The sequence below is a fragment of the Odocoileus virginianus genome, chromosome 16 (genome assembly GCF_023699985.2).
Source record: "Odocoileus virginianus isolate 20LAN1187 ecotype Illinois chromosome 16, Ovbor_1.2, whole genome shotgun sequence".
NCBI lineage: Eukaryota > Metazoa > Chordata > Mammalia > Artiodactyla > Cervidae > Odocoileus > Odocoileus virginianus.
The window spans coordinates 54,157,942-54,176,253 of NC_069689.1; the positions used below are offsets into that span (position 1 = coordinate 54,157,942).

Below are 18,312 nucleotides of genomic sequence, written 5' to 3' on the forward strand. Positions count from 1 at the left end.
CCTTTATTTCTCAGTAATCTTTTTATTGGCATGTCAATACAGCTTGCTTTGGAAAGAGTGAAAAGTAATTGTGATCAAATGATATAGTGGGAAAGTTGACCTTCAACTAACTTCACCTGTGCTAACTAGCTGATTGTATACCACCACCCACCCCTACCCCATACACTTACTAAGTTACAGTTAGCAAATCGTTAGTCTAACATGCAGAACATCCAGTCCAAAACTCAGTTTCTTCAGAAACTTACATAATTCATCTCAGACAGAACATGGTGGGGCTGGAATTTGAACTCTGGAAATACAGCTCTTGAATTTGTTCTCTCAACTTCTGGTTGCCAGCAGGGAAGGATGGGGGGGAGGGATAGTTATGGAGTTTGGGATCGATATGTAGACACTACTCTACATAAAATGGATAATCAACAACGGATCAGTGGAAGCTCTGCTCAATGGCATGTGGCAGCCTGGATGGGAGGGGAGTTTGGGGTACATGTATATATATATTTACATGTATATATATGGCTGAGTCACTCTTGTGCACCTGAAACTATCACAACATTGTTAATCAGCTATAGCCCGATATAAAATAAAAAGTTAAAAAAGTTAAAAAGTTGTGCTCTACTCTGGTAGGCTGTACTGTCTGTGATTAAACAAATGTACTGTCTATAGAAATGTCAGGATTTTTTTGAAGCACAATCTTTGATATGTCTTGCTCCTGTTGAAAAGCCATCATTTACTCTCTATTACTTAAAGTAGACATTCTTGACTGTTTATTTCTGGGACACATCTAGCAAATATTCTCAAAATAACTCTTTGTGTCTCTCTTTTCTACCCAGTCCAGAAAGCACACTTAGATGCATGCTATTCAAGGTAACCATATTATAAAGATGATTTTAAAACTGTTCTTTTATTCATATAAATTGAACTAGAGTCTAACAAAATATAACAAATATGTGATTACATTTTCCCAATCAAATAGTGGTTTATTGGTCTCAAACATCTAGAAGCATTGAAGAAACTAGTGAAGGTGCAGGATAGCTGCTTAAGGGGGTTTTCAAGAACCCAGGCTCTTTCTACCTTTATGGTCACCATCTTCTCATGTGATTTGGATTCTCGAATTGGCTTCCTCCCTCTATGTTCTAGGAAGGAAGAAGAGACAAATACAAGAGACAGAAATCTAAGAAGGCATTTGCCAGGTGAAACTATGCTCTCTAATCCTTTTTCCAGAAAGACTTACCCTCTGGCTGCTATTTACATCTCATTGGTCTCACCCCTGACACATGGCCATTCCTACCTCTAAGAGGGTTCATGAAGCTGGGTGTTTTGATCTGGGCACTTTTTTAACCTCCCCTGAAATTAGGGGTCTGGTAGTAATAAAGAAGGGGACTAAAGCTTTTTGGACAGGTAACCGACATTTTGTGTGATATATACATTGTGAATATATGTATATATGTCTATGTATGTATACATAGGGCTTCCCAGGTGGCACAGTGGTAAAGAATCTGCCTGCTAATGCAGGAAACTCAATAGATACAGTTTTGATCCTTAGGTTGGGAAGATTCCCTGGAGTAGGAAATGGAAACTTACAGTGTACTTGCCTGGAAATTTTCATGTACAGAGGAACAGGGTGGGCCATAGTCCATGGGGTTGCAAAGAGTCAGTCACAAGTGACCACACGTGTGCACACAAACACACATACACGTATATAGTGTGAATATATATATCTGTATCTGTATCTATCTCTATATATTATCTGTATCTATATATAAACAAGCAAACATTTGCACTTTTATTAATAACCAGTGATTCTTCAATAGATCTCATCATAGGTCATAACATACCAGTGAGACGCTGACTTCATGACTGAGAACTTCTGATCAACAGTATAAACCCCAAACCCAAAACAAAATGTATGAGGAGGGATATTACTAGTTTGACACCAGCCTAATTTCTAAATTCATGAGCTACTGTTTCCAGTCCTTTGCTTCAGCCACTCATGGCTTTTCTTGATTCTTGAAAGTAACGGTTTGTAAAAGTGGATTGTTTTTACAGACTGGTAAAAACAATAAAAACTCAAGATGAAACTGGCTGTGCTTCCTCTGTGTTCCTTGCATGTGTCTTTTTCTCTGCTTAGAAGACCCTTTCTCACCTTCTCTCTCAAGCTGTGCTAAGTTGCTCAGTTGTGTCCGGCTCCGTGACCCCATGGACTATAGCCTGCCAGCCTCCTCTGCTCATGGGATTCTCCAGGCAAGAGTACTGGAGTGGGTTGCCATGCCATTTCTCTCGTTAGATGATAATTATTCTGCAGGACCCAGTCTAAATAAATAGCATCACATCTCTGGAAATGTCTTTCCCTCTCTCAGACAGATCTATTTTTGGTGCTTTATTTACACCTCCATTAGCTCGCTTGTCATTATTTGCTTGAATGTTTGTCACCACCGACAAGTGCTTTGGTCTCTTACAGAACAAGAACTATAATAGATTTAGTTTTTTCTACTCAATGCCTTCTGCAGTTCCTGGAATATGTTCAAGATACCTGCTTAAATTTAAGACAAAAAAAAAAAAAGCTGAATGTTATCCCCCAAATATAAAGGATCTACAAAGAGAAGTAATGTGCTCTCACCATAGTTAATAAAAGTGCATGAATATATATGCCCCTTAAACCTGCATCTCGTTGGCTGTTGACAGAGGGGATTTTGTTTGTTTTAATTGATGATAATTGTAGTATGATTGGGTAATTACTAGTTTATTTATCCATATCTTTTATTTCTTGTTATTTAGAAGTTCTTGAGGTTATTCAGTTTTGTCTTTCTTTGTACAGAGTTAGAGATACAGTTTATACCTTCAAAAATATTACTCTTTAAGGGAAGAAAAGCCATAAACTCATAGTTAAATATTGAACTCATGATTTGAAAAATCAGGAAGAAAATGACTTTTTTAACTTTCAGACTGTTTAGTGGCTAACGTATTTATACCTGGCAAAAATTTAGTTTTCGTCTTTAAAATGAGTTTAGGAGAAATAAGGAATTGGGTGAGGATACAGAAGGAAGTGAGAATCAAAAAACCCTCACAAAATCAAACAGGAGGTTAGAGCAGACATGATGAATTGCTTGTCTGATACCACATGTTCTCCACCTCCCACTTCCTCAAGTATGTGAGGACAGACATCACTAATCAATCAAAGACGTTTTCTACCTGAGCCCAGATGTGGTCTGAGAATAAGTCTCAAACCTATGTGCATCTTCTGTCAACAAATAAAGGATGCTAAGTCTATCTTTTCTCAATGCATTCTGTATAGAGGTATATTGTGTCAATACACTCCTTGTGATTGGTAGAGAATGTGTTCCTGATTTCTTTTGCAAAGTGAAGGAGGTATTGCAACTCCAAGACTGAACTTCTAGGCACTTCCTTCTGTGAAATCTCTCCAGGATTGGCTTCAGTGTCATAAAGTCAATCATAAGTTTCCCAGTTCAGTTTCTGTACTTGACTCCTCTTACTGCTGGGAAATGAGAGCGAACATCCTAACCACAGATTTTATAACTGAGAAGGGAGAGAACTAACAGGTACATACCTAATGGCAAGCAATATGCCAAGTGCTTTATAATTATATAATTTAGTTTTTATAACAGCTACAGGAGGTCAGTATCATTGTCCTCATTTTACATGTGAGAAAGCAGCCTTGGAGAAATTAAATCCTGCAGCTGAGATCTTACGACTGGTAAATGATGAAGATAAGATTCAATCTCAGATCTGGAACATCCAGCACCACACTATTGGGTCCTGAAGAGAAAACTTTCTTTGGTGGTCTTCTAAAATCTGATTCATGGCTTGTTTTGGTGCCATGGAGTGCTTCCAGTTTAGATAACAGCCTTGAGCTTTAACTTTATACTCTCCTGAGTCTTACAGACAATAGAGGCAGATGGAAAATGGATAAATGCACATTAGGTGTGTATTAGAAACAATCAACCTATTTAAGGCTTTCCGCCAGTAAGGTGTAAAACTGGCTTCCTGGAGACTGTCTTGATGGATATGGAAACTGTATTTAGGTTTAATTTTCTTGCATGTGTGTTTTCTTTTTCCCTGCAGGGCAGCGCCCATACCAAGTGATTACGGCTCGAGTTCACCCAGGAGAGAGCAATGCTAGCTGGGTGATGAAGGGGACCCTGGAGTTCCTCGTCAGCAGTGACCCCGTGGCTAGGCTCTTGAGGGAAAACTTCATTTTCAAGATAATCCCCATGCTCAACCCAGATGGTGTCATCAATGGCAAGTATGTCAGGCGCCTGGCCTAACTTAGGTTGCATTTATGTTACCATGATAACGGATTGTTGTTTTGCTCAATGGGTTTGACTTGAGAGGTGTTGGTTCTCTGGCAGGAATACCTTCTCTTGAGTTCTGTTACCTCGTACAAACATCAGGATATTTTCTATAAACATTGGTCTCAATCTCATAGTTTCTTTTAATAGAAAAGTATAGACTTATAGGCAGTTAGTAACAGAAGAATCCTTAGAAAGAATCGAATTTAACACTCTCCTTTTAAAAAGGAAGGAATTGATGTCCATGTTAATCAGATGACTCCCTGCCCCCCACCCCCTGCCAACTGGGCTGGGTTAACGACAAAGCCAGGGCTCAAACTGTGATTTGATGAAGTTAAGACTGGTGCTTTTCTTTGCTTCTGAGCCTGGCGGGGGCCATGGTCCATAGGGTCGCAGAGAGTTGGACACGACTGAAGTGACTGAGCATGCACTGCAGATGAGTCTTTATTCTCAGTTGTGTTTTTACTGGATTCTGGATACAGCTCTAGTAAGGATGTCACTTTATTTAAATGGAATGGCTGAAATGGTTGAAGAATGGCCATGGAATGGTTAAAAGTGGAATGATTGTAAAATGGTTGGCTGGAAGAAAGAAGATTGGGGTGGTGCTTTTCCTGGCCCACTCCTATATGCCTTTCAGAATGTATATTGGGAAAGATGAATTCCAGGGTTAGAAAGAGTCAGCATTTTCAGAATTTGCGGGCTGAGACTCAGAAAGCAGAGCAGGTTCTCAACGTCTCAGAGCCAGTGGATGGGGGTGACAGGGTGAACATTCATACATACATGCGTCAAGCTGTGGGAAAAAAATTAACATTCCTTCCTTTGGTAATAAATGATTATTTTTACTATAGGATTAGACAGTGATATCCTATGGAAAAACCAGAATTCAAGATAAATAGAAAAATTGAAAGGAAACATAATTTCAAGAACTAAAGGTGCAAAAGAAGTTGCAATTTAGAATATCCGTATTAAAGAGGCAAAAGCACACTTTTAGAAACTGAGAAAATAGAGCAATATTGAAAACATAAAAACAAAGAGAGATAAAATGAGTTATAAAAATATGAAAAAGCAAATTTCAGAGATAAAATGACTTAAATAAAATGTTTTAAGAAATATAAAATAATTTCCTTCAGGAAAGAAATCCTAAATATTAATAAATGTTGAAATGCTGAGAATAGACTAGCTTCAAAGGCTAAACACACACACAAAAATATTGAGAAGCTAAAAAGGTTAAAAATATAAAGATGATAAAATAGTAAAAGAGGATCAGAATAAAATCTAAATGATAAAATATGTTAAATTATGCCAAAATGCAAGTGAATGAAAGCTAAAGCCTATAAAAATAAAATTAAAAAAAACAGGAAAGTAGATAAGTAAGTAAAGAAAGCATCCACATATTTAACAAGTTTCCTAGTTTTGAAGCTCCCCAATTTTTTTTGTTTTTTTTGATGGAATTTTTTGGTGGGCAGAGAACAGGGTCTTTACTTCCTGTATATGGTGACTGGTTGGCCCAGTCTGGCACTTTTTGCATACGGTGACTGGTTGGCACATACAAGGTATGAGAGGACAAGTGCTTTAGCAGGTACCATCAATCAGATCTTTGGCAGCAATCAGGCTTCTTAGATCTCAAGTGGGACAAAGCCCTGAAGCACAGTGTCCGTTCCTGGTCCAGCAGCGCTCAGCTGGCTCCCACCATGTATTCATTGAGCTCTAGGAATCAGCTCTAGGGTCTCATTGAATGATTCCTCCCTGCTTGAGGGGCTAAGGATTTTATTAGCATGCTTACTGAGCCTAAATGGATGGAAAACAACTCTGCAAGCTGTCTTGAGGGATATGACCTCGTTTCAAATATTTTCTCATCCAAGTTGGCTCTTTTCTGAAGTTACGTGTTCCCTTGGATTATCTGGAGTCTGGCTGAGAGTGAAAAGAGCAGTGAGTTCAGAGTCCTAATTCTACTTGGGAATTCTGGCTCTCCCCCGACCTGCTTAGTTTTCTCTTCTGCTGAAATGGGAAGCTCCCTCTTGACCCATCTGGGTAAAGCTCTTAGAAGTCTAAGGTGATATTCAAGCTTTGGAACAAATACTATAGTTTATTCCATTTCAGATGCTCACACCTCTGAATCAGAGGCTTGATCCAGGTCTTAGTTTGAAAGGTTAATGTGGTCTCATCAGTGAATAGCCTTCTGGTCTGGACATGCTTTATTTCCAGCTGGTTGCTTTGGGTTCCCTAATGGCAGGCCAGCTTCTTCTTTATGACACCACCATTCATCATCATTACCGTTATTTATTATGACTAACTTACCCTTTTAATTTATATAGCATCTTTCATCATGGAGCTCAAAGCACTTTGTAGGTTACTTTGGATCACTCAAACCATTTTGGCTGAGAGGGATTTGGAATTCATACCCTTATTCTACTGAAAGGAAAATCCCCAGGTCATTACACATCATTACCGAAAGACTTGAGGCTGCCATGGAATCATAACATCACACGATAAATAGGCTTCAAATCCTCAGCTCATGAACCCTTTTCAGAACTTACCTAACATATGGTGTACCTAGTTTTTGTTGAGTCCCTAAGTCGTGTCCAACTCTGCGACCCCATGGCTTAGCCTGCCAGGCTCTCTGTCCATAGGATTTTCTAGGCAAGGATACTAGAGTGGGTTGCTGTTTCCTTCTCCAGGAGATTTTCTTGACCCAGGGATTGAATTCATGTGTCCTGTGTTGGTAGGTGAATTCTTTACCACTGAGCCACCAGGGAAGCCCATGGTTTATCTAATATCCACTTAAATTCTTCATTAACATTCCATTTAAAGACATATACATTGCATAGTATATAACTAGGTGGATTTGTTTTTCTCTGTTTTGATCTTATGAATTTTACATATTTTACCTAAACTGTGTAAAAATAAGGATAAGATATTACCCTCATTTTATATGCTTTAACTTCCCCAGGTGAAACCCCCTCCAAGTTTGATGCAGTTCACCTAAACATTGCTTATGTGATGTTGTTTCTGATGTTCTGACTTTCATTGGTTTTCTTGGGACACATTCCTATTCATAGACTTCTTAACATTAACAAAACTTCCCTGTGTGTGGTCTGACCAGCAAAGAGGCAAGCTTTGCCTAAAGATTAAAGAGCCCAAACTTGAACTTGGCACTTAATCTACCACATGAAGCTTTTCTTTTAGAAGAAATTATGGGCCCCTATGGAGTTTGAAAAACTGTGTAAAGGTGGAGTAGTTTCCTTGATGCTAATGGAGACTCTGAGGATGGCTGAGAGGTTTTAATAGCAGTGGTCAGGGAGATGAAGCCAGGATTTTCCAGCAGAAATAGAGAGGGTGTTGCCAAGCCAAAGATATCTTAGCAACATATGTCTGTAACAGGAAAACAAAACACAAAGATGGTTTCCAAAAGAAACATCCTACCATCTTGTTGGCTTGGTCATTTGTATTGAACTGGGCTGAGTTCTAAGTAATCTGGGAGGCCTGATGCAGTGATCCCTTGATTCTCATAATTCTTTCCAATATGCAATGCAAGTAGGAGACCATCAGTTGGGTTAAAGCAGAGGTGATAACGGTGGCTTGATTAAAGAGGGAGGCAGGAGAAGACAGGTGATACCTTAAAAGGTCATCATGGCAAGTAAGTGAAGGAGAGGAAGAGTATAATGTGATTCCCAATTTTTGGACTTTGGTTGCTGGTAGTGACAAAGAATTTTTATAAAATCAACACATAGGCCAATATTTTATTCCCAGTAGAATTGGAGTATATTTGTCCTTAGTATATATACAAGTCTACAAATGTGATTACCTCTTCCAAGACCATAGAGGAAAAGAAGTTAACAACAGTAAAGAAAACAGTAAAGGTGGCGTTTTGCCATCTTGAATCCAGCAGAAGCTAACACAACATTATAAAGCCAACACTACCCCAGTATTAAAGAAAGAACAAAGGTCATGCTGTAAGTAATAGCTGACTACTTTAGGGCAGGGGTCCCTAATATCTGGATTCTAACGCCTGGTGATCTTAGCTGGAGCTGATATAATAATAATAGCAATAATGTGCACAATAAGTGTATTGCCCTGAATCATCCCAAAACCATCCCTCCTACCAGCTCATGGAAAAATTGTCTCACATGAAACCAGTTCCTGCTGCCAAAATGGTTGGGGCTCTCTGCTCTAGAGGAAATGTATGAAACCATAAAGATCAGATAAAAATTTTGATGATTTTAACTATCTAGGACCATTTATTTATTTATTTTTTATTTTATTTTATCTAGGACCATTTAAACTTAGTATGGATAGTCTTTTATTTGTGAGTTGGGAAGGCTTTATTTTACTACATTAAAAGCCCTCACAGACTTTATCTAAGAAAATATTTAGCACCTTTCATAAGTCAAGAAAGAACCTTGCTCTTTTACATATATTTTCTTATCCAGTAGTAATTATGGCCCAATCAGAGTATCAATAGATCTTCTGTATAGTTTTCAGGTGTGAAAATAAATTTAAGTACATATACAGGGGTGAAGTCTTCAGAGCAGTTTGTTTATTTTTTAATTGGAATATAATTGCTTTACAATGTTAGTTTCTGCTGTAGGACAAAGTGAATCAGCTGTCAGGACACATATATCCGTTCCCTCTGGAGCCTCCCTCCCACCCACCAACCCACCCTCTAGGTCATCACAGAGCCCTGAACCGAGCTCCCTGCACCACACAGCAGCTGCCCATTAGCCATCTGTTCAGTTCAGTTTAAGTAGCTGATATTACGGAGGCAGGACTACAACTACAGTCTATTCTGCATTCCTTTTCTATAGAGATTTAAAAGCATTAGAATAAAAGAAACTTAAAATGTTCTAGCTGGGCAAATTCTTGCATATTACTTAGTCTCTGTCTGTCAAATGATAAGGTAATTGAGAGTAAAGAGATAAAAATAAGTTATCACATAGCCTAGTTGAAAAATGCCACTAAAGATTGTCTAGATAATTAGAACACTCAGGCAAACACACACATACACACGCCCAGGTTGTACAGTTAGCTTGTGACAGGGTTAGGGTGTGGACCAAGTCTCCCTCCAGAGCCCATGTCGATTTTAATCTATCAACTCCTCCCAGACTTAGATGGTGTGCTTAGTCACTCAGTCATTTCCAGCTCTTTGTGACCCTGTGGACTGTAGCCTGCCAGGGTCCTCTGTCCATGGGGATTCTCCAAGCAAGAATACTAGAGTGGGTTGCCATTTTCTTCTCCAGGGGAGCTTCCTGACCTGGGGATTGAACTGGGGTCTCCGGCATTGCAGGTAGATTCCTTACCATCTGAGCCACCAGGCAAGCCCAAGAATACTGGAGTGGGTAGCCTATCCCTTCTCCAGGGGATCTTCCCAACCCAGGAATTGAACCAGGGTCTCCTGCATTGCAGGCAGATTCTTTACCAGCTGAGCTACTAGGTGGAGATGCAAGTAAAGCCTCAGCCCCATCAGCAGAAATGGTTTCTAAAGTTAGTCCTGTTTTGTTTTGTTTTTAGCTTTTTATTTTATACTGGAGTATAGCTGATTAACAATGTTGTGATAGTTTTAGGTGGACAGCAAAGGGACTCAGCAATACATATACACGTATTGGTTCTCCCCTCCCATCCAGGCTGCCACATAACATTGAGCAGAGTTCCCTTTGTCATACAGTAGATAGATCCTTGTTGGTTATCCATTTAAAATATAGCAGTGTGTACATGTGGATCTCAAATTGTTGACCATGATCTTCACATCCAGTGTGACTGGGATGAAAAAAGGCATAGCCTTCCCAGCTTTCCACAGTATTGATCCATGATGAATGAATCAGTTTATCCTGGTTTTCCTTCATGGAATTTGAATTCCCAGCTTGGCTTAATCCTGGACACTCTACCATATCCTGCCAGCTTTCTCCATTGTAGAAGACATCTTTCCTGTTGCCACCAACTTTCTGGCTGTAAATAGCACTTGACTTTGAATAGTTTTGGTCACTGGGCTCCTCTTCCACTGTCCTCTCTAGTACATTTTCATTCAGGATCATAAAGTGCTTATGGTGATCCCCTTTGGGCTTGGCTAGGCCTCTTCCATCCTTATTTTGATATGTTACTGGCTTCCCTCTTACTTGACCTCAATTCTTTGAATGTATTTCAGATCCCTTCAAGCTAAAAACATGTAGCACTGATTCTCAGATTTTCAGATTTCACAGATCAGTTATATTTGAAAAAATAGGACTGTAGTGAGTATATAATCTTTTAAAAATTTGCACAAGTAAGAATGGAAGATACTCTCTGAGCTGCTGACCAACAGACTCATGAGAAATTCAACATCAGATGTTTCTTGGGCTGCCTCCTCACTTACATAAAGTCCTGCAAGTAACTCAGAGGCTTGTGCTGCTGGATCTTTAGATCATGGCAGTGAGCATTCTTACTTTTCATCTCACGATACATTTACTACTGGCCATGAAGACTTCCTTGTGGGTAGAGAGCAATGTAGTCATTGAATGAATTGGCTATTCCCAGTGTTAATCTTCGCAGAAAGGAGTAAATCCTGGAACAAGAAAAGAGGTCCCCCTGGACATTTTAGGGGAAAGAGATAATTTTCAGGATCTTGAAACTGGAGAAACTCTGGTCCCCCCTACATCATTGAGGGTTATTTTAGAATGATGACACCTAGTATGTCAAGGAGGTTGGAAGAAGCAGTTGCTCAATTTGCTGCTTGAGAATGAGAATAGCTGTCACCAATGATCAGTTTTAACTTTTCTGTGAGTAGTTATCATCTGTTATATCCTTTATTCTTGTTATTGTTACTGGGTCATCACGTTGTTTCCTACTCTTTGCGAGCCCAGGGACTGCAGCATGCCAGCTTCCCTGTCCTTCATTATTTCCATGAATTTGCTCAAACTCATGTCCATTGAGTCACTGGTGCCATCCGACCATCTCACCCTCTGTCATCTGCTTCTTCTCTTTCCCTCAATCTTTCCCAGCATCAGGGTCTTTTCCAAAGAGTCAGCTCTACACATTTATTCTTAGTAAAGTGCTAATAAGCCTTTCTGTCTTGTTTCAGCTGTGTTATTGAGATTGAAAGAAAGTATCTATGCCTCAGATTGGTGAAGAAGAGCAGTGGCAATCATACTTAGAGAAACTCTTAAGGGGACAGTGAATAATAAGTACAATGGCTAATATGTTTTAAAAATCATACTCAGTATAATTGAGACATTTAAAAATAAAACAGCTTTATTGTTTTTTAACTATGAAAGGATACATGATACAATCAAGATAATAGGTGTTGAAGAAGACGAGACTTGAATCACACAAGGATAGAAATCTGAAAGTTAAAAGGGGGAATGCAGAAGAAACCAGGTGATTAATATTTCAGAGGCAGGCACTGCCTACAAGCCTGGGGAAGCAAAGGGAAGCTGCGGAGTTACTGGAACCCAGGGGCTGAAAGGCTCCAAAACACTGGTGTTTGGAACTCTGAGAAGGAAATGTGACTTGTTAAGCACTTTAGTAGACCAAAGGTCACAAGTGAAAGGGTGAAATAGTGTAATATCCAAATAGCAAGGGGACACATCCCACCTGCTGCTGGTACCCATAAGAGGATGCAGTGATGCTATTGTGCATCTTAAGATGCAGGGGTTGAGCCAATCACCTGTTGCTGCTCTAGTCTCATTAACTGGAACTAGGAAACATAGAGGATATTCTTTACTTGCTCCTCCTGCCTTCTTATCTCTCTCTAGTGCCTCTTGTTGCAGAACCTAGCAGAAAGACAACTGGCAAGGTAGTCTGAGCATTGCAATCTGCAGAGTTTTAGCTGCAGTGTGACAGAGAAGAGGATAGAATTGTGGGCTGAGAGCTCAGAGACAACTGGTGAAAAGCAAGCACAAAGCGTCCATTTACAGGGTGCCCATTACGCCATTGCATTGGGCTTATTAGTGTTTATATGTGACTTCTTTGCTTTTGGAAAAAAAAGTGGTTTTATTGTTTCCAGTGGGGGGAAAATGAAGCATCATTATTGTAGAAAGTCCCACTGTGGAGAAAAAGCTTAAAGAAGAAATTAAAAGGCACCCAAATTTCAGGCTAACACATTGCATTACTCCAAGGGGTGTTGTTCATATTATCATCTATGATAATTACATTGTGCCTGTGGAATTTTGTAACATGGAGTCCCTCCCTGAATCAAGCTGCCCAGAGAGAAACACTATTAGGAAGATGAAGAAGATGCATTAGCGTTTATTCATAAATCTACAGCTTCGGGTATATCAGTTATTTCTTTGCATGTATTTCTATATCCAGACCCATTTTAACTTTTATAAGATAATGTATTTTGTAGTAGAGTTTAAAAACAAACAGCATCTTCCTAATGGCAAAGAATACAAATGGTGTTATTAGTTTTTAAAACAGCAATCTTACTGTATTATTGGGCCATAATTAATTCAAACAGTTCTCCTTATAAACAATAGACAAGTGAAGAGTCATGTCAGTCTCTTGACAAATTTCTCAGATCATTTCCTTAAGATAATTCTTAAAAGTGGAGTTTTTAGTCTAATGTTATACATATTTTATGTTTAATACATATTGTTGCCAGATTTCTCTCTATAGAAGATACATAGATATATATTCCTACCACTGATGGATGAAAGGGCCTGGCCTCCATACCTTTTTAACACTGCACACTATCTTTCTTTTTATTCTTTGTCAATCTGATAAGATAAAAATATGATTTTAAATTTAATTTTTTATACTTATGGAAAAGTAAATATCTCATCCCATTTTGCAGATGGAAAAAATAATCTGATGCAAAAACCAGGTGACGTATGCAAGGTCAGCCAAACGGTTGATGTTTCACAGTCAGGAATCAAACCGAGGTTTGTCAGGTTGCAAACCTCCCATTCTTTCCACTCGGCTCTGCAGTCCCACTTACGTCAAAGCTTCCACACCGTCATCCGGTGACTCTTCTTTCGAATGCTGTCCGCATAGAACTTGGGAAGTGTAAGCGCCTAACACATATCTGTTGAGTCTAACTCAGGGTACCCCTGACCTTTCTGAAGTGTTTTAACATGTGGCCCTCCAGAGAGCTCATCTTCAGACCAGAGTAAGAGCTCTAAAGCAGTGGTCCACAGATTTTTGATACCACGGACCCTTTTCATAAAACACATTTTTTTCACAGGCTGGATGACTCAAGTGCATTACATTTATTGTGCACTTTATTTCTACTATTATTACATCAGGCACTAGATTCTGGAGGTTGCAGACCCTTGCTTTAAAGAGCTTTGAACCAGCTCTGTCAGAAATGGACTTTCTGATACATCTTCAGTTAAATATTAGTATGCAAGTATTGGTGTACCACTCACAGTGTTTTACTACAGGTTGGCTGTAGTTTTTCATTCAGATGTTAGAGTTAGGCCATAAAGAAGGCTGGGAACTGAAGTATTGATGCTTTTGAACTGTGGTGCTTGAGAAGACTCTCAAGAGTCCCATGGACTGCGAGGATATCAAACCGGTCAGTCCTAAAGGGACTCCACCCTGAATATTCATTGGAAGGACTGATGCTGAAGCTGAAGCTCCAATACTTTCACCACCTGATGTGAAGAACCAACTCATTGGAAAAGACCCTGATGCTGGGAAAGATTGAAGGCAAGAGAATGGGGCGACAGAGGATGAGATGGTTAGATGGCCTCATTGACACTATGGACATGAATTTGAGCAAACTCTGGGAGATAGTGAAGGAGAGGGAACCCAGGCTTTCTGCAGGCCATGGGATCTCAAAAAGTTGGACATGACTTAGTGACTGAACAACACCAAGAAAGTTGGAAGATTAGATTTGTAACCTAGCCATTTGAGGTATGATTTTTGTTGAACCTTGGGGTATGATACGTAATCTTCTCTCTGCCCTTTTCATCCTTTTAGTCCCCATTCACTGTTTTGAAAGAGTGACAGAGTGGTTCATGTCATTCTGAACCACTCTGCTCCCTGGTTTTATGTCTGGACAGTCTCCATCAGGCTAAGGTTTAATCAGCATCTACCAGGCTGGGAAGATTTGTGCCCTTATGAGTTCTGCCCTACACCCTGAAAAGCATGGACAGCAGATGACACTCCTTTGTAGAGGGGAGAAGGAGAAGCAGGAAAATACTGGGGAAACCCGTGTCTGTAGATGGCCAGCCTCTACGTGCATCTCTTTCTTTTTCTCATTCAGCAAGGCACTGTGTCCTCCTGTCCAAAGGCCAAAATGATTGCAAGCCGAAGAGCCCGTCAGAAGAAAGTTCTACATTCTCTGTGGTCTTTGGGAAGATGAATGGTTGAATCCATGTTGCCTGGAGAAACTGGTGATGGTCGTTACACCATGCCATGCCATGACATGACAGGAGAAAAATACTCCACAGTGAACTCACGTTCCAAAGTTTCAGCTCCAAATTCTCCTTTCAGTGGGGCCCAGGAAATTCAACACTCCTGCTGTGGACTCTCTCTGGGAAATATTTGCTGACCAAAGGTCATATTTCTTAGTTAGAGCTTAGCCACGCCAGTCATCTTTCCTTCAACGTAGAATTCATTTGCTCTGCCTGGGAGTCAACAAAGGAACTTAAACTTGCAATCGTGGACTTTTAAAATTCAGGTTGTTTTGCTCTTTTGTAGTCTCTGGACCAGTTATCAGTGGATGGATATTTGTTTTTAGGAGATTTTTAATTTGTTTAGACATGGAGCGCAGGTTGGTTCTTTGGATGAAATATCAGTCTGATTCAAAGTTTCTGCTTTGTTTGCTGGTCTCAGGGTTAGGGGCTCTGAGAAGAGGTGGGCAAAAGATATTTAACCTCTTTCTCTTTGCTTTACTTTCTTTATGTTGGATAATGGGGGGAAATGTTATTTTGATTTAGAAGGACTTACTTGTATGGAGGAGTTTCTGTATGGAGGAACTATAATTTTCTCCATTTACCTGATGCCCTCACTGGAAAAGAAAAAAAGGAACAATGGAAGTCTCAGTCCAATTTGAATGCTGAGATATTCTCCTATGGACAGAAAGGGAACACTTACAGGAATATTTTAATCTCACAGATTGTTTTTTCAATTAAAAGGTCAAGTTTTAAAACTTTTTTTTTTACTTGGAGAATAGTTGCTCCACAATGTTGTGTTAATTTCTGTTGTATAATGAAGTTGGTCAACTATGTGTATACATATATCCCCTCCCTCCAGGACCTCCCTCCCACCTCCTGCATCTCACCCCTCGAGGTCATCACAGAGCATGGCGCTGAGCTCTCTGTGTTATATAGCAGGTTCCCACTGGTCATCTGTTTTACACAAGGGAGGGTATATATGTCAATTCCATTCTCCCAAATCATCTCAGCCCCTTCCCCCCGCAAGTTCACGTCCCTTTTCTGCACCTGCATCAAATAACTACAAAATGAAAGACAAATACACATTTAAGATTTATTTTAAAAGTTGCAAACATAACTATTTTCTACCTTAAATACTTATCTTGCAAATGTCTGCCAGTAAGTCTCAAATCATGATCTACAGAGATTTTGTCAGACATCCGTGATGTCTCTTCTAAGAGATAGAGGGAGGTAAAGAGATCCATGAAGAACGTGGCATTTGGTGGCACTATGTGAACATCTGTGCATACCTCTTAGGAAAAGTGTGAGTTAAGGGAACATTTGAGGGTTATGGTTCTAGATACTTTTGAACTGTGGTATTGGAGAAGACTCTTCAGAGTCCCTTGGACAGCAAGGGGATCAAACCAGTCAATCCTAAAGGAAATCATTCCTGAATATTCATTGGAAGGACTAATGTTAAAGCTGAAGTTCCAGTACTTTGGCCTCCTGATGCGAAGAACTGACTCATTGGAAAAGACCCTGATCCTGGGAAAGATTGAAGGCAGGACAAGAAGGGGATGACAGAGGATGAGATGGTTGGATGGCATCACTGACTCAATGGACATGAGCTTGAGCAAGCTGTGGGAGTTGGTGATGGACAGAGAGGCCTGGTGTGGTGCAGTTCATGGGGTCACAAAGTCCGATATGGCTGAGCGACTGAACTGAACTGAACTGCTTCTAGAGAGTGATCCTATACAGTCTTGTTGATCAACTTGTTCTTAGAGATCAAAATGAAAATTATTTGCTCTGGGAACTGTGAAAGTCCTGCTGCTAAGTCATTTGCATAGTGTTAAATGATGCATAGTGCTGGGTGGATAGTTCTGGGAGGGTGTTCCCAAGGGCTTCCTTGCTCCCACCCCTTCCTACCACAGCCTGTACACCGAGACAGGGGTCAGCAGTTTGACTATTCCATTTGCCTTCCTCAGATATTGCAGTGCCGAATAAATATTACTATTTATTATTCCTAAATTTAGGATTATTAATTATATCAGCATAAACCTAATATATGCCATCATAAACAGCGATAATAAATGCTGCCAAATGCTAATACCCAGCTCTTGCCAACTGTGCCTGTGGTTGATGGGTTCCCCCCTCTCTTCCCAGAAGCATTAAATTAAAAATGATTCAATGTTGCAGAATCATTGATCACACTGGAGCTGAGGCTTTTGGGGAAATGGGCTTGTTTTGTTAAATGCTTTTCTTCCTGATTTGCTGGGCAACTTTTGTTATCTGTCTGCACTCCAGTTTTTCTCTGTTCCTCCCCCCATAGGAGGAGCAGGAATGCAGGCAAGGAGGGAGGTGGTTGGTCATTTGTTCTTCTTTTTAGACTTCCCCTTTAGACATCTCTCTTTATAGTATTCCCACTCTTAACATCTTCTTTCAGCATACTGAGAAGTCTTTATAAAGCAAACCCTTGAGAATAATTTGGATGTGTTATTTCTCAATTCCCATCACGTCTACCATGTTTTTAATGATGTATGTCGTGTGGCTTCCTAAAATCCATCAATTTCCATCACTGGAAAATAGGAAGCACAGCTCTGACAGCTCTGACAATGCTGAGGGTGTTATTTCTTTTGCTGTTTACCCTCGGGGAGGCTCTGCTTTTATGAAGGAGGACGTAAGCCTGTCCCCCTGTTATGAGAACTATAGTAAGACCTCACTGCTTTCCTCAAAGGAAACTATTTGAACCTTTCCTGCCTTCTTCCTGGATCGCTCTTTTTATTCCCATCTGGGAGGATGGTGACGGAGGTGTAGTAAAGAAACTTTCCATCAGGTGACACAAAGACTGATTTAGGTCAGAGTTGTACTCTTTCCATCGATGTGTCTTTGAACAAGTTACTAAAGCTCTCCATTCCTGTTTCTTCAGGGTATGAAGATACCTTCCCTAAGTATCATCATGGTCAAATACCACAGCACTTTGAAACTGTTAAGTGCTGTATGGAATTATAATGGAAGGGTTCCTCGGATGGTGTTCTTTCTTTTTTAACTAGAGGAAGGAATATGTTTTATATTTAAATTTTTATTGAGGAATAGTTGACATATGATACTACTATGTCACACACATAGTGATTTGACATTTATATACATTACTGATTTATCACCGTGATAGGTCTAGTGAGCATTTGTCAAGATACGAAGTTATTGCAATGTTATTGACTTTATTCCCTAAATTTTACATTCCCTAAGCTGTGACGTATTTTCTAAAATAACTGCAAGTTTGTACCTGTTAATTCTCTTTGCCTGTTTCACCAAACCTCTGAACCTCCTCTTTCTCTCCCCCTCTTTAGTTCTGATTCGTCCTTTCTTATACTTACAATTTCTTACTCTTTGCTGAAGTTCTTACTAAGTTCATCTATTATTCTCCCAAGTTTGTAAGCATCTTTCTGATTATTTCTTTCAACTCTTCACTTGGTAAATTGCTTTTCTCTTTTCCATTTGGTTCTTTTCCCGAGGTTGTGTCTTGTTCTTTCATTTGGAAGGTATTCCTTTGTCTCCTCTCTTTTCCTACCTCCTTGTACAGGTTTCCACATATGAGGTCTGTCAGCTACATCTCTGGGCCTTGGAGGAGTGACTTCTATAGAAGTGATCAGCACACCGGCACTCCTCTGTGGGCAGCAAAGGCCCTCTCTTACGGGTGGCTAGTGAGCGAACTG

General features: G+C 39.9%; 1 protein-coding gene across 1 annotated transcript in view; it reads left to right on the forward strand.

Moving 5' to 3' along the window:
- AGBL1 (AGBL carboxypeptidase 1) overlaps window positions 1-18,312 on the forward strand; it is a 595,368-nt gene that overhangs the window by 269,121 nt on the left and 307,935 nt on the right. The window contains exon 17 of the mRNA XM_070477529.1: window positions 4,081-4,261. Within this exon, the coding sequence (XP_070333630.1) occupies window positions 4,081-4,261 (181 nt within the window). The remainder of the gene's footprint in view (window positions 1-4,080; window positions 4,262-18,312) is intronic.